At 43.0% G+C, this 16,829-nt stretch overlaps 1 protein-coding gene and 1 long non-coding RNA gene across 2 annotated transcripts in view; one reads left to right on the top strand and one right to left on the bottom strand.

Annotated features, from left to right (window-relative positions):
• Positions 1-16,829, bottom strand: part of LOC139362033 (uncharacterized) — a 51,386-nt gene that overhangs the window by 17,424 nt on the left and 17,133 nt on the right. The gene's annotated exons all lie outside the window — the stretch shown is intronic.
• On the top strand, positions 9,862-13,058 carry PRR23E (PRR23 family member E). The gene is given in 3 exon segments (XM_011734630.2): positions 9,862-9,930; positions 11,990-12,306; positions 12,308-13,058. Coding segments are annotated over 2 exon segments (747 nt in total). The 5' UTR covers positions 9,862-9,930; positions 11,990-12,084; the 3' UTR covers positions 12,833-13,058.

The following is a 16,829-nucleotide window of genomic DNA, read 5'->3' as shown; positions in this document are numbered from 1 at the left end:
AGGGTGACCAGCAGATTTCATTAGGGGAGTCAGGGTGGGGATCCTGCTTGGCACAGGGTGAGAGGGTCAACCTGCCCTGGACAGAGGAGCACAGGCCCTCCCTGCTATGGCCTTTAGCCCTGCAGCCTCTCCTCAGCTCGGTTACGCTGCCCTGGCTGTCCCCTCACCACTGCCCCAGCCCACCATTTGGTCCATGGACCCAGGGGTCATTATGTCAGGATGTGCAAGGGGACACTTCTGCCAGGGTGGTCTCTGGGATCCTTTTCATGTGCCCCGACAATGCATCAGAACGCATTGATCTGCATATCCAGTGAAATGCCAGGTACATCAGGTTTTTCTACTTTACCAAACTCAGCGATTAAAGCCAACCTTTCATTCTTTTTTAAACCCTCCCCCTCCCCTTCTCCCTCCTCCACTTCCCCTCTCCTTCCTTTCTCTTTCAAGACAGGGTCTCACTCTGTCACCCAGGCTAGAGTGCAGTGGCATGATCTCTGCTCACTGCAGCCTCAACATTCCCGGACTCAGATGATCCTCCCACCTCAGCCTCCTGAATGATGAGACTACAGATGTGCTACCACACCTGGCTTAAACCTTCATTTTCTTTGTCAGTGACAAGGAGACCCCACATCACCCACCTGCCTGGTCCCCATGGTGGACTTGCCCGTGGACTCGCTCTCTGCCTGGGCACCTCCCTTGTCATGGTAGTCTCCTGTGTCACTGATCACCGGTGAGGGCTCCTGCCACACACCTGTCCAGCTCCCTAGGCTGACCTGCGGCCCCCCTTTGGCCATTATCTCCATATGGGCATCCCCCTCCATCTGCCTTGGCACCTTCAGCTTGAGGTCCTCCAGCTTTGAGTCCCTTGTGGGAAATCAGCACCCAGCCGCCTTGGCCTCCAAGGTCTTTGCTTACCCTGTGGGACTCCCAGTCCTGTACTCCTTGGTCCTCCCAACTTAGCCCCTCTCTCAGGCGGCTTCTTGAATTGATAATGAGAGACAGCTCCGCGTCTCCAAGTGTGCTTCTGGATCCTGAAGTCTGAGTCCCAGTGCAGGAACTGACCTCTGTTTTTAGGATGAGAAGGGGGATGGCCGGCCCATGCGGGTGGGTCCTTAGGCTCTTCCTACGGAGGATGCAGCGGCAGGGAGTCCCCCCGCAATGGCCCCGCAGATCCACAGGTGGAGGGGGTGGCAGGAGTCTGAGAGCAGGGGAAGAGGACAGCTCTTTTTTGGAGTGAAAACTGACACGTTGGTGGGGAGTCCTGCTGGGGCTGCAGCAGGCCGGGCTCCGTGAGGAAGGACTGCTGTGGAGCCACCGGGCGCTAGTCCTTGCAGTGCCGTCCCCTCCTCCCCCACGCCGTCTGGATCTGTCATTCACGACTCACTCAGGGAGGTGTCCCCTCCTCTGTTGGCCCCCCTGTCCTCTACAGCTCTTCGTGGCTTCTGTCAAGCTTTGCCTTCCAGCCATTCCTTCTCCAGGGTGCTGTTCTCTAAGGGTGACTCCAGTGTGACATTTTACTTTTGAACATGCCTCAGGCTTGATAAAGACTTTTTACTTCTCTCGAGGGGGACCACTGCATTTCCTTTCAGAGTCTGCTTCTCCCCAGCTGCCCTTGTCTGAACAACAGCCAAAGACCCACCAGAAATCTATTGACAGTGCACACACACCTGACTCCCAGGCCTTGGGTAAGGGGACAGCCCAGCTGCCTCTTCCCACAGTTCCCCAGCAGCCAGGCTGAAGACCAGCTCTGCAGGGCCAGTGCTCTGCCTGGGACCCAGCCTGCAACTGGGATGGGAGCCTCGTGGGTGAGCCGGAGGGTGGAGCGGGGGTGGCTGTGGAGAATTCAACTAAACACTCACATTCATGCACACGCTTCTCTTTCCTTATAAAATCTGCATTATGAGAAACCTTAAACATGAGGAAACGTAGAAAGAAAAGTACAAAGAACAGTCATATACTCGTTGCCCAAATTCCACAAGTATTAACATTTTACCATATTGCTCCCCCCGCCTTCATGCATAGTGTCAAACCACTGAAAACTAAATCAGACGTATTACAATACTCCAGGAGACAGCTCTAAAAAATAAGGATGTTCTCTCGCATTCACATGTAGCATTATCTTAGCTGCAAAAGTTGACCAATTCCATGACATCTCCCGATACTTACATACTCCATATTCAAGTTCACGTAACTGTCCTCAGAATATATTTTACAGCTTTATAAAAACTAGGATCAATCAATAATGATGCATGATAATTGTTTGTTTTGTCTATTTACTATTTTATTTAAAAATAAGGTATATATTCTTGATCCTCTTTCAGATTATATAAATGTATTCCCCTTTACCTCCTTCTGCAGAACGGCATATAAACCTTAACAGTACAGCACAATGGTTTTTTAATTGAAATATAATTCACATACCACAAAAGTTACCCTTTTAAAGTGTACAATTCAGTGGTTTCAGAAAATTCACACATTTGTGCAACCATCACCATTATCTAATTCCAGAATATTTTCATCACTCCAAAAAAAATCCCATACTCGTTAGCAGCCACACCTCATTCCCCCTCCCCCAGCCCTTGGCAACCTCTAATTACTTTCTGTCTTTATGAATTTGCCTTTTCTGGACATTTCATATAAATGCATGACTTCTTTCACTTAGTTTTTTTTTTTCTTTTTTTTTTCTTTTTTTGAGCTGGAGTCTCATTCTGTGGCCCAGGCTGGAGTGCAGAGGCACAACATTGGCTCACTGCAACCTCTGCCTCCCGGGCTCAAGCAATTGTCCTGCCTCAGTGTCCCGAGCAGCGGGGATCACAGGTGTGTGTCACCACACCCAGACAGCTAATTTTTGTATTTTTAGTAGACCAGGCTGGTCTCAGACTCCTGACCTCAAGTGATTTACCTCAGCCTCCCAAAGTGCTAGGATTACAGGTGTGAGCCACCGCATCAGCTTCACTTAGGATAATATTTATAAGTTTTGCCTATGTTGTAGCATGCCTCAGATTTCATTGGTTTGTATGGTGACATATGTCATTGTATGGATAGACCACATTTTGTCTATTCACTTGTCAACTGATGAACATTTGGGTAGTTTCGCTTTTTGGCTACTATGACTAATGCTGCTATGAATATTCATGGACAAGGTTTTTGTGTGGACATGTGTTTTCATTTCTTTTGGATATAGACCTAGGAGTAGAAGTGCTGGGTTATATGGTAACTCTATTTAATTCTTTCAGGAAATGCCATACATTCCCACCAGCAAGGAATGAAGGTTCCACTTTCTCCACATCCTTGGCAGCACTAGTAATTGTCTTTTTATTATATCCTTCCTAAGTGGGTGTGAAGTGGCATCTCATTGTGATTTTGATTTGCTGTCCCCCAAGGACTAATAATGTTGAGCATCTTTTCATGTGTTTATTGGCCATTTGTTTATGGTCCTTGGAAAAATGTTTATTCAAATCTTTCGCCCATTATTAAACTGGGTTACTTGCCTTTCATTGTTGAATTGTATGAGACTTTTTAAAAATAAATTCTAGATGCATGTCCTGTATCAAATATGATTTACAAGTATGTCCTTCCATTCTACAGATCTTTTAATTTTCTTGATAATGTCCCTTGAAGCACAACAAAATTTAATTTGGTAAAGTCCAGTTTATCCATCTGATCTTTGCTTGCTTGTACTTTAGGTGTTATTTCTAGGAAACTGTTGCCTAATCCAAGTCATGAAGATTTACATCTACAAATTCTTCTGATAGTTTTAGGTTTCCATGTAGGCCATTGATACATTTTGAATTAATTTTTCTGGGTAGGCATGAGGTAGGGTCCAATTCCTTTCTTGTGCGTGTGTATATCCAGTTAACCTGGCACAATTTGCTGAGAAGACAGGGCTTTCCCCCATCAAACAGTCCCAGCACCCTCGATGAAAATCGATTGACCGTAAATGTATGGATTTCTTTCTAGATTTACAGTTCTGTTCCATTGATCCATATGTCTCTCCTAGGTCAGCACCACATAGTCTTGATTACTGTAGCTTTGTAGTAAGTTTTGATATTGGAAAATGAATCCTCTAATTTTGTTCTTCTTTTTCAAGATGGTTTTGTATATTCTGGGTCTCTTGCATTTCCATATGAATTTTAGGATCAGCTTGTCAATTTATGCAAAAAGCCAGCTGGGATTTTGACAGTTACATTGAACTTGTAGATCGGTTTAAAAAGTATTTGCCATCTTAACAATATTGTCTTCTAATCTGTGAATATGGGATGCCTTTCCATTTATTTTGATCTTCTTTAATTTCTTTCAATGATATTTTGTAGTTTTCAGTTACAAGTCTGACACATTTTTGTTAAATTTATTCTTAAATATTTCATTCCTTTTGATGCTATTGTACTTGGAATTATTTCTTAATTTCATGTTTTGATTTTTTTTATTGCTAGTAGGTAGAAATACAATAGAATTTTTAATATTTTGATCTGTGTCCTGCAATCTTACTGAACTCATTTATGAGTTGTCACAGGGTTTGTTTGGCTTTTTTTTTCCTTGGTGGATTCCTTAGGATTTTCTATATACATAATCATGTCACCTGCAAATAGAGATAGTTTTACCACTTCCTTTCCAATCTGGATGCCTTTTATTTCTTCTTTCCTAATTTCTTTGGCTAGTACCTCCAGTACAACCTTGAATAGAATTGGTAAGAGTAGACAGTCTTGCCTTATTCTTTCTTTTAGGGAGAAAGTATGATGTCAGCTGTGAGGGTGCTGTTTGTTTGCTTTTATAGATGTCCTTTATCAAGTTGAGAAAGTTGCTTTGTATTCCTAGCTAGTTGGGTGTTTTATCATGAAAGGGTGTTGAATTTTTGTCAAATGATTTTTTCCATATTTATGGAGATGATCATGTGGTTTTTTGACCTGTGTTCTATTAATACAATATATTATACTAACTGATTTTCAAATGTTGAGCCAACTTTGCATTTTGGGGGTAAATCCCACTTGGTCTTGTATAATTGTGTGTATATGTTGTTGGACTTGATTTGCTAGTATTTTCTTGAGAATTTTCATAAGAGTTATTGGTTTGTAGTTTTCTTGTGATGTTTTTGTCTGGCTTTGGTATTAGGGTAACGCTGGTATCATAGAACAAGTTGGAAAATCTTCCCTTCTCTTCTATTTTTAGGATGAGTTTGAGGTTTGGTGTTAATTCTTTAAACACTTGGTAGAATTTACCAGTGAACCTATCTTGTCCTGGGCTTTTCTTTGTTGAGAAGTTTTTGATCACTGATTTAATCTCTTTATTGTCATAAGTCTATTCAGATTTTTGTGTTTCTTCATGAGTCAGTTTTGGTAGTTTGTGTCTTTCTAGAAATTTTTCTGTTTTTATCTAGCTGGTCTAATTGGTTGGTTTACCATTGTTCTTAGTATTTTCTTATAATCCTTTTTATTTCTGTAAGGTTGGTAGTAATGTCCCCTCTTTGATTCTTGATTTTAGTAATTTGGGTCTTCTCTCTTTTATTCTTGGTCAATCTGGCTTAAACATTTGTCAATTTTGTGGTCTTCTCCAATAACTATGTTTTGGTTTCACTGATTTCTCTCTATTGCTTTTCCATTTTCTATTTCATTATTTCCACTTTAGTTTTTATTATTTACTTCCTTGTTCTTGCTTTGAGTTTCGTTTGCTCTTCTTTTTCTAGATTCTTAAGGTTGAAGGTCAGGGTATTGATTTGAGCTTTCTTCTTTTTTTAACCTAGGCATTTACAGATATAAATTCCCTCTGAGCACTGCTTTCACTGTAACCCACATGTTTTGGCATGTTGCATATTTGTTTTCATTCATCTCAAAGTCTTTTCTAATTTTCTTTGTGATTTCTCATTGACCCATTGGCTATTTAGGAATGTGTTTTTCATTATAATCTGTCTAGGTATGGATCTCTGAGTTTATCTTACTTGGAGTTCATTAAAGTTCTTGGATGTGGGGATTGTTTTTCATCCAATTTATCAAGTTTTCAGCCACTATTTTTAAAAATATTCTTTCTGCTCCTTTTTCTCTTTCCTCCCTCTTCTAGGACTCCCATATGTCAATGAATTTTTATTGTAATTTTATCTATGTAAACATATGTAACTATCAAGATATAAATCACCCCTAGCCCCTAGAAGCTTCCCAGGGGCCCCCTCCCACCAATCCAAACCACCCTCTGGCCCTGGGGGTGACTTCTAACATTTACCATTATAGATTATTGCTATAGATTATTTTTGTCTGCTTTTAAATGTTATACGACTTAAACTACACAGAATGAACTCCTTTATGTCTGGTTAATTTAGCTCAACATTATGTCTGTGAGATTCATGTCTCTTAGGACATGGAGCAACAGTACATTTGTTTTTATTGCTGTGTATCATTCTGTTGTATGAACATGTCACACTTTTGTTGATGAATATCCCAATTTTACCTTTTATGAATAAAATTGCTCTAAACACTCTTGTACATATATTTTGTGGACTCATGCAGTTATCTTTTTCATATATATGTGTGTGTGTACATATAACACCTGGGAGTGTAAATTTTGGATTATAAGGTACTGCCAGTTTTCTAAAGTATTATTCCAATTTAAAGTCTCACTATCAACTTTTGAGGGTTCCAGTTCCTTCACATGCTTCTCAGCACTGAGTAATGTCAATTTAAGTTTTTAAAAATGTAATCAATTAATTAATTAGAGACAGGATCTCACTCGGTCGCCCAGGCTGGAGTGCAGTGGTTCTACCATAGCTCACCACAGCCTTGACTCCCACCTCAGCCTCCTGAGTGGCTGTGACCACTGATTTGTGAGCTGTGATCATTGATTTGTAGAAGCTTTTAATATATTCTGTACCTGTATCGTTGGTTGGATACATGTATTACAAACATCTTCCTCTGGTCCGTAGCTTGTCTTTTCATTCTCTTTATGGTGTCTTCTTATAAATGGCTTTTAATTTTAATGGAGTAAAATTTATCAATCTTTTCCTTTATGGTTACCTTTTTTGTTTATTATTTAAGTAATATTTGCCTGTCTCAAAGTTATAAAGTTATGCCTTTTTGAAACCTTTTATTTAAAAGTAATTTTAGATTTACAGAAAAGTTGTGAAAGATAATACAGAGAATTTATGTATACCCTTCATCCAGCTTTCTCTAATTTTACTATCTTATGGAACTATAGTACAGTTATCAAAATAATGAAAATATTCTTATTTTTCTTTTAGAAGCTTTATTATTTTGTCTTTTATTATTTTAAAAGTAAAATCAAGTCTATGACCCACATCAAATGAATTTTGCCTATGATGTGATGCATGAGGGGACGAGATCTATTTATTTTTGATATGGATATTCATGTGCTCCAGCAACATTCATTGAGAAGCACTTCATTTAGATATTGAATCATTGGCCCCTTTGTTGAAAATTTTGTGTGGGTCTGTTCATGGACTCTTTATTTTGTTTCATTAATCTATTTGGCTATTGCTAACTTATTTGTTATAGCTTTATAGTAGATCTTAAAATCTGGAAGTGTAAGTCCTCCACTTTATTCTTCCATAAGATTTCTTGGGTATTTCTGGCTTAATCCCATTATAAGTGTCAGAAACAGATTTTCTTCGGTGAAACTAGTGAATCATTAATCAACTTAATGAATGTTAGAGGTGATTAAAACTGAAGAAATTAATCTTCAAATTGAAAGGTCATACCAAATGTGTAGCAGAACAAACCACCGTATAATAAAAACAAATCATAATTACATTCCAAGGACATGTCAAAATATGAAAGGATGAAGAAAAATTTTTATTAGTTACATGGGAAAAGGAACTATAAAGAAAGATTCTGATAAAAATCACAGTTCTCAGCAACAAAAGTGAGGCAAGAGGTTAATTAAACATTATTTTCAAAGTGCTAAGATCAAGTAACTCTGAACCTAGAATTCTATACCCAGCCAAACTGTCAATCAAAATTGAGAATGAACTATGTTTTTGCGTATAAAAACTTTCCAAACTTTCCTCCTAGAGTGACTAACAATATAAATTATAGTATTATATGAATTATATATTATAGAAATTATAGAATCAAAATTTTAAAGGAAATTAATCAAGAAAGAAATTGTGTAAGTCAAAATGCAACAGTGAACACAGTCATTAGTGAAAGCTGTTAGTCTAAATAAGTATGGGTTAAAAAATGATATAACAAGATCAAGGTAATATTCCCAACATTAATATAGGGTGTTAATATAAGGAAAATATGAAAGGATAATTTTTAAATGGTGCTAAGAATATTGTTTTCATGGAGGGAGAATATAGCTATTGATTCACTAATTTAAGGAAAACAAATATGAATTAAGTAAAGCTATTTATTGAAAGATAAGTACTGACCAGGCCCCTTGGCTCATGTCTGCAATCCCAGCACTTTGGGAGGCCGAGGTGGGAGGATTGCTTGCACCCAGGAGTTTGAAGCTGCAGTGAATTATGATCGCTCCACTGCACTCTAGCTGGGGCAACAGAGGGAAACCCTGTCTCAAACAAATTTTTAAAAAGATGAATACTGACAGTAATACTAACAACTGAACAAAAAGCATATATGGTAAGAGTGATCTCAGACAAAATATGACTCAAGGCAAGATCCATTTTGAAGAACCAAGGAAAGTGTATTGGGCAAGGTTCCGGTGTGGAACATTCAAATGGTTAATTGAAGAACACTGAATGTTAATGTATGGACTATTTTCAGAGGTCTAGGAAAAGGTAAGGAAAGCAAGAAGGAATGTCAAAGTCTCTGTGGACAATAGGGGTTCATGACCATTTTGGGCTGAATGGCAGGGAAGGTGCAATGCTATCAGCACCCAGAGGCAGCCGGGCTCTCGGAGAAGTGACCGCTGCTGGTCATCTGGGACAATCAGTAGTGTTGCATACATTTTACGATGTCTACTTTGGGGCTTCTTGTGACCTTCTCCATAAGCAACTGGATTTTCTGGATCCCGTTGATTGTATTAACGTGGGTCTCCCAAGGTGGTGTGAGGATGAAATGAGAGAATGCGTGCGAGGTGCTCAGAACAGAGCCTAGCACAGAGGAAGCTCCCCTTAAACGTCAGGGTATGGGGGTACTGAGAGCTGCATACCCGAATGACCGCACTCAAAGGAACATGCACATTCAGAACATCTGACTTCTCTTCCTGTGGGATGGCCCAATTGTTTAAGCTTCGGACCCGGCAAACGCAGGATCTGCCCCAGCTGAGCACACTACTGCTTCTGATGAAAACTCCGCAATGGCTCGCGTTGCTCCCGGGACAGAGACCAACTTCTTTGCCCTATCCACAAGGCCTTGGAAGGCGGAAGGCGCAGCCGTTCGACTGTCTGGCTCTGCATTCCCCGAAACGTTCACTCTGCTCCAGCCTCACTGGCCTCCCCTCTGGCCCTGTGGGCCTCCTGTCCCCTCTCCCGCCAGCTCCACTCCCCCAGCTCGGATGGGGCCCATCCAGAGTGCAGACTCCACCGAAAGCTACCGCCTCCAGGACTCCTCCCCGCTGCCTCCCACCCTGAGAGGGGAACGTCTTCACATCCTGGTAACACCTCTGCGCTTTTCGGTGTAGCCCTCAATACAATTGCGTTGCACTTTCATTTCTGGGATAAGCCGCTGACCCAATCAACCCCACCGGCGTCTACACCTCGGAGACTGATTGAGTCCTGGGGCCTCTTCTGACCACTGCCAGGATCCCAGGCCCCGCCTCGCGGCTGCGCGTATTCCCGTAAAAGCCCGGGGGACGGCGCTCCTGGGCCGCTTGGAACCTGGAACCTCCAGTGGACTCCTGCCGCCACCTGGACCGGGGACAGTAACGCCTAGGGAGCCCCAAGACCTCTTGCGAGAGCATTTCAACTCTGTGGACGAACCTCAACCACTTCAGGGACTTCGCTGGAAAGAAACGTTCTAGAAAGACCAAGTGGGTAACTCACGAGAAAGAACAAAGCCTGATGGGATGGCTGAGGGGGTGGGGCGAGAGCCTGAGGACCTTCTCTGACACCATCCTCTCCGCCTTCTCCCACCCAACTCCTGGCATCACCCCTCTCCTCCTTCCCGCCCCTTCCCTGCTTCTCTTGCAGTTCAACAGGCTTGAAAGTGTCCGCCTTGCACCCCACCCTATGAGACAGCTCTCTCCAACTTGTTCTCTCAGCTTCGGGCTCAGCCCCTCCCCTAAAAGCCAAGCCCAGGACCCTCCGGCCTGCCCCCTCGCAGAATCATCCCTCCACCCGCTGCAGCTGCGAGGTGTGGGTAGAGGCCCAGATTAATGTGGTCTCTGTTCTGCCCTGGGGACCAGCGTCCTGAACATTTTGCTCCTAGGTGCGCCCTAGGGGACCCAGATGAAGGCAGTCTGGCTTCTTCGGACAAGGAAATCGGGTTTTGAATTTGATACCTGTTGCTAAGTTGGACCCCCAAAGAGTAAACAACAAAACCAGCATGTTTTTCTCCATATCCTTTGAAAAGCCAGTATAGGGCTTTATTCTTTATCAAATTAATTGTAAAAATCAAAGTTCCATTTTTGTAATTTGATTTTTTTTTTAAAAAACATGGTGAAGTGGAACATTTTTACCTGGTTTTGTGTAGCTTATTCTGTGGCTTGCTTGTGGTTGCCCTCGGGCAAGATTGTTGATGGGGTCTTATTTACCTGCCGTGGACTAGCAAGCACTGTCTGTATCTGACACATGATTAGCTCTGGTCTGCCACATGTTGGAGATATCCCTCTCTATTCTGTGGTTTGTCTTTTGATTTTGAACATGATAATTTTGTGGGTTTTTTTTTTTTAACCAGACATTCAGTTTTTAAATAGCCAGTTTTATCTGCCTATATTTTCTGGTCTTGGTATCATGCACAAAGGGCCTTCTCCACTATATTAAGTTTTTGAGAAACTGACTAGGCATTTGTGCATGTTAACTCTTGCAGTGTTGTCTGATCTTTTGGCTTCCCTGGGCCACATTGGAAGAAGAATTGTCTTGGGCCACATATAAAATACACTGACACTAAAGATAGCTGATGAACTACAAAAAAAAAAAAAAATTGTAAAACAATTCTGTACTGTTTTAAGAAAGTTTACAAATTTGTGTTGGGCCACATTCAAAGCCGTCCTGGGCCGCAGGTTGGACAAGCTTGCTCTAGAGTATGCTCTGAACTTGCAAGGGTACGCGTATCGCAGGCCAGAAGTACATACAATGTAGTGTGTTTTTCCAGAACTGAACTGATTTTCCATCTAGAGGCCACCTTTGGGCAGCTGGGGAAGAGGGATTTCCTCCTCAGTGTGGGTGACCTTGGGCGCTTGAGACTTTCTCAGCGCACCCCCTTTTCCAGGAGTTGCTCCTGCAGTCTGGGGCCAGGGTGTTTTGCCTCAAATTTCTGGGTGGCCCGTTTGGTGAGTGGTCCACATCTGTCCTATGGGCATCTCAGCCTGCAGGCGTCTATGAAACACTGAAGTCCTTTCTTGTCACTGGCTGTCATTATATGTCCTTCAGGTCCCCCAAGAAGATCCTCCCTGGGGCTACTGGCCTCTCCTCCACCCCACGTCCTCTGCCCATTTGGGAAGAAATGAATGCTTCTTCAACCACACAGGCCCTCTGCCCTGACCCTGCCCAAACTTCCATCTCAGAGCATCAGGCCACACCTGAGCACCTCCCATGGTCGAGGACCCCAGCCAGAAGAAAGAGCGCTGGTGCTCTCTTCCCTTAAACTCTCCAGTCTTTAGTCTCTGTGACTTGCATAGAGGGAAACATGAGGAACCGAATTTAGAACTTGTTTTGATGTCCCTAGAAAATGCCTCACGTGGCTGCTGTGCACCCCTCCACCGCAGGGGTCACTCATTCCTACCCAGGACACCTTGCTCCTCATTATCCCTGGAGATGCCTTAACTTTGGCTCTTCTATCACCTCACCCCCAGCTGTCCCCCTCTTCCCGTCCCCTCCTGAGCGACTTGGTCTCCCTGCCCTCTGACCGGCTGTCTGCTCACCCCACAGATACCAGGAGCCCCCTGAGGTACGTGTGGCCTCAGCTTGTGGAGGAGTGCACTTGCTGGACACTTCGGGGCTTTGAAGAGTACGGCTCATCTAAGATGGGCACAGGTGCATCAGAGAAACAAGCAGAGCAGAAGGTCCGCTGTGCCTTCCAGGCCTCCGAGGAAGCCCACGGGACTCTGGCAACCGCAACCCCCTGGGTGGCCGTGGGCTCTGCCTATGGTTCCTGTACCTGCTTGGGAGCCCAGCGTGTAACTGACCTGGCCCTCTGGCCTGTTGTTGGGACTTCCTGTGTCGTCTACTCCTGCATGGGATTTTCCCCCACAAGCTTACCCAGCCTTCTGGGCTTACCCATGGGTGCTCTATGGTGGGTATCTCTGGATGGGTTATCTCCCTCCAGCTGCCTTGGTGCCTTCAGTGTGGCTATATTGGAGGGGTGCCTCCAGTTTTGACCCCCTCATAGGAAGTCCATACCTGGCTGCCTTGGCCCCCAACCTATTTCCTTTCCCCACGAGATTCCCACCCACCTACTCCTTGGCTTCTCCTACTCTGGGTGAGGCCACCTCCAGCCACTGTCCCCAGGTGGGATGCCAGACTCCAGCCAGCTCAGCCCCCACGGCTGTCCTAGGGGGGCCATCCAGAGGAGCTCCCTACTTGAAGACAAGAAAAGCCCCTCCCTCAGAATGGGCTTCCAGGTTCAGTATTTGGGTGCCTTTGTCCTGCTGCAGCTCAGAGCTCCGCCCTCTGCCCCCTTCCCCCATTGAAGATTCTCAGCTGGACCCCGGCTGCTCCCGCTCCTGCTCCCGGTCACCCTGCAGGGCCCACCACCGCCTCTTTGAGTGCTAATCAACCCTCCAGACCCACCCGACAATCAGAGACATGTCTGGCGGAGCCCAGTCAGCTGTGGACTTTTAGTTTTTGGAAGAGTCTCAGACGTAAGTTGTTTGCTACTCCTCAGTACAGAGTACACCTCCTGGACTCATGCAAGGGCCCTCTATTTGCTATTTCTCTGTCTTGTTTTTCTGTTTGCCCTTCAGCCCTGATACTGGCACCTTTTCTCCTCCCCAGACTGTCCTGGGCCAGCCCTCTAGTAGATTTGCTGTAAGTCCTCAATATGCATGCATGCAACCTTGTAAAATGAGCTTATTTAAGCTCAATCCACCCTGTAGAAGCGCTCAGTTAGAATAGGCCTCCAGGTTCGGTATTTGGGCACCTGTGCCACCCTCCAGCCCAGGAGTCTCTCTGCCCCTCCTCAGCAAAGACCCTCAGCAGGATCCCCGCATCCCTTGCCACCCTGTGGGGCCTACCAATGTCTCTTCCAGCATTGATGTGTCCTCCAGGGAAGCACACACTCAGGCACTTTGGAACCCATGGAATCCAGTGAGCATTTGCTGTGGGCTCTGCCTAGAAGCTTCCAAAACCTATTTGTTCCAGTGGACACAGAATGAGAAACGCTAACTCGTTCAGAGTGCTGGCGCCCTTGGGTCCTTGCGGGTGTGCTCTTCTCACTCCTCACCCCATCAGCACCTTCTGGGGTAATGCACACACCGGTAAAATGTATGGTGTATGCTTTTAAAAAATTTTAAATAAACGATGCTGTGCTATAAATCATGTTTTCTCCAATTTTTCATTAATTAGTTTAAGACCTAGCCATATTATATGTATAGTGTATTTTGTTTATATATTCAAATTTATTAGCATGTTTTCCATGCTATTTCTTGCTATTGTTATGTGCTGTACTCCATTTTTCTTTAAAATTTTATTGTGTATGTTTGAGGTTTATAACATGATATGGGATACATACAGATAGTAAAATGGTTACCATAGTGAAGCCGACTAATATCTGTCATCTCACAGTTACTTTTTGTGGTGACAAGAGAAGCTGAAATTTACTTATTTGACAAAAACCCCTAGCACAATGCCATTTCATTAGCTTTATTCCTCATGTTGTACCTTAGAGCTCTAGGCTTGCTCAGCCTACATATATTTAATATCCTTTGGCTTACATATCCCAGTTTCCCTGCTCCCAGCCCGTGGGAACCACTGCTCCTTTCTCTATCTCTGTATTTTAGCTCTTTGTTCTGTTTTAATATTCCACATATGAGGGAAGCTGTGCAGTTTTTTTTTCTTTGTCTGACTTATTTCATCATGCCCCATGCATGTTATGGCAAATGGCACGATCTCCTTTTTAAAGGCTAAATAATATTCTATATCTTTCATGTATATGGATATCATATTTTCTTTATCCATTCATCCATTGATAGGCATTTGGGTTGTTTCCATATCTTGGCTATTGTAAATAATGCTGCCATGAACATGGGAGTGCAGGTATCTTTATGAGGTGATGATTTCATCTTTTTTGGGTACATACCCAGAAGAAGCATTGCTGGGTCATATGGTACTACTATTTTTAATTTCTTCAGGGACTTCTATATTGTTTTCTATAATGGCTGTACCTCTACTTTTCTTTTCAAATATTGTATATATTGAAATTTTCCCATGGATTTTTCTGTTTTGTTAGTATCTATTTTTGAGTCATTGATTCTGTGTCTTGAAGTGTCTTCTCATTTTGAGCTTGTTCATTTTGTAACTTCCTAAAGTTGATAACAACCAGTTCATTTTTAGGCTTGATTCTTTTCTATTACAATTTTTTAAGGCTATAAAATTCCCTCTAAATATACCACTTTAAAATATATCCTACAGTTATGATATATGATATTCTTATTTGTATATCTTTTTAAATAACCACTATTAAGGAAAATAAAATAAATTTTATTTTCTTATAGCCTGACAAACCAAAATTGTTTGTAGTTTAAAATGTTTCATACAGAATTTCTATAATATTCCAATTATTATTGCTTTTATAATGGAGTAATGAGAATTAAAATAATGTCTATATGATATTGATAGAACATTAGTATGGAAGTTATTCACTTACAATACTCATATACCAATAATATGTGCACTACTCAAAAAACTATAGCTTCATCCACAGCACTCTGAGCAAAATTTGAATCTCTTGAGTGGCAGTGCTTGTATACTTTTTGCTGGTTTTACGCTGATGGTGAAGGAGAAATCATTAAAAATACATTTTGAAGGGAGTGGAAAGATTGCCAAGTTTCTTGGTATACTTTTGGAATTTGAAATAATTGATCTGTTAGAAGGTTGAATTAACCTTGAAGAAACCAAATTCTGTCTCCAGGGCATGATAGCCTAGGGAAACCCAGGAAACCCCAGCCTGAGATGAGGCATCCGAGTAACCTCCTGGAGCGGGTGCAGAGGGACAGGGCTGCAGGTCTCCAAGACCCTCAGCTGGGGAGGGGAGAAGGAGCTCTTCAGACTAGCACCAGGGAATTGATTCCTTCCTCCAGCCTGGAGATCACCCTTTCAGCTCTCTGTAGTTTTCTCTTGGCTCTGTGTTTTGGATGATGCCTTCTCTAGAGTGGTGGTTTCTCAAGATGGTTCTGTGTCTACAAGTGCCTTTTACACAGCCTGAGGCTTTCTTATGAACTTCATGTTCTTGGATGGGGGCAGCAAGGCTCGTGCCAGATGCTTTTCTCTTTTTACGCTGATTGCAAAAGACTGAGCGAATGTAGGAGACTGTTGATGACAGGTGCACACACAGCTGGCCCCCCAGGGGCTGCGGAGGATGGGGGCAGCCTGGGTTGTTGGGCTGCTCGACCACTGCTTCCCACAAGTGTCCCAAAGACACTTGGGTGGCCCCTTGGTGCTGCCAAAGTCTTCCACAGGCTGAGCTCCCCCATGCCCAACAAGCAACAGAGAGCGCCCAAAGCTATCTGCTAACTGGGGCGGAGCCTGCAGAGAGCTGCTTGCAGGGAGCTGGGAGGATGTGTGGGGCTCCTCTCATAATCTGTTTTTACATTTTCTTCTCAGCTTTCCTGAGGTGTACAGCAGTCCCTCCTTATCCTCAGTTCTGCTTTCTGAGGTTTCAGTTACCCACAGTCAACTTTGGTCTGGAAATACTAACTTAAAAATCCCAGAAATAAGCAATTTCTAAGTTTTAAAGGGGCTACCATTCTGAATAGTGTGATGAGATCTCTGTCCTGCCCTGGGAATTAATCCTGCCTTGTCCAGAATTCCATGCTGTCTTCAAGTTCCACACCGTCTTCATCACCTGCCTGTTAGTCACTCCACTGTCTTGGTTATCAGGTCCACAGTGGGGGTACCTCCACTTGTGTTCAAGGAACCCTTGTTTTACCTAATGGTGGCCCCAAGGCACTAGAGGAGTGCTATTGGCAATTCACATAGGCCAGAGAGAAGCTATAAAGTGCATCCTTTATGTGAAAATGTGAAAGTTCTTCACTTAATAAGGAATGAAAAAAATAGTATGCTGAGGTTGCTGAGATCTATAGTATAATAAGATGCTGAGAGACAGGGAGACCACATTCACATAACTTTATTACAACATATAATTGCCCTGTTTTATTATTGATCTTACTGTGCTAAATTTATGAATTAAACTTTATCATAGGTATGTATAGGAAAAACAGTGTATACAGGGTTCAGCACCATTTGTGGCTTCAGGCATCCACTGGGGGTCTTGGAACATACCCCCCTCAGTTAAGGGGGGACTAACTGCAATTGCATTTTTACATTTCTATTTGAAGAATTTTAATTATAAGGAGTAATAGAAGGAACACCCATATATCCCCCATCTTTATACAATTGTTAATACTTTGCAACCTTTGTTTTATCTCTTGGTCTCTATTCATAAAAACAAATACACTTATGCATAGTATCACGCATGTAGATTATCCATTTGTAGGGTTGTCTATCAATCTGTTAAACCATTTGAAAGTAAATCACAGATGTCTGACACTTC

This window comes from Macaca nemestrina, chromosome 2 (assembly GCF_043159975.1).
Source record: "Macaca nemestrina isolate mMacNem1 chromosome 2, mMacNem.hap1, whole genome shotgun sequence".
NCBI lineage: Eukaryota > Metazoa > Chordata > Mammalia > Primates > Cercopithecidae > Macaca > Macaca nemestrina.
The sequence above is the reverse complement of the archived record's forward strand: the minus strand, read 5'-3'. Positions and strand labels throughout refer to the sequence as shown.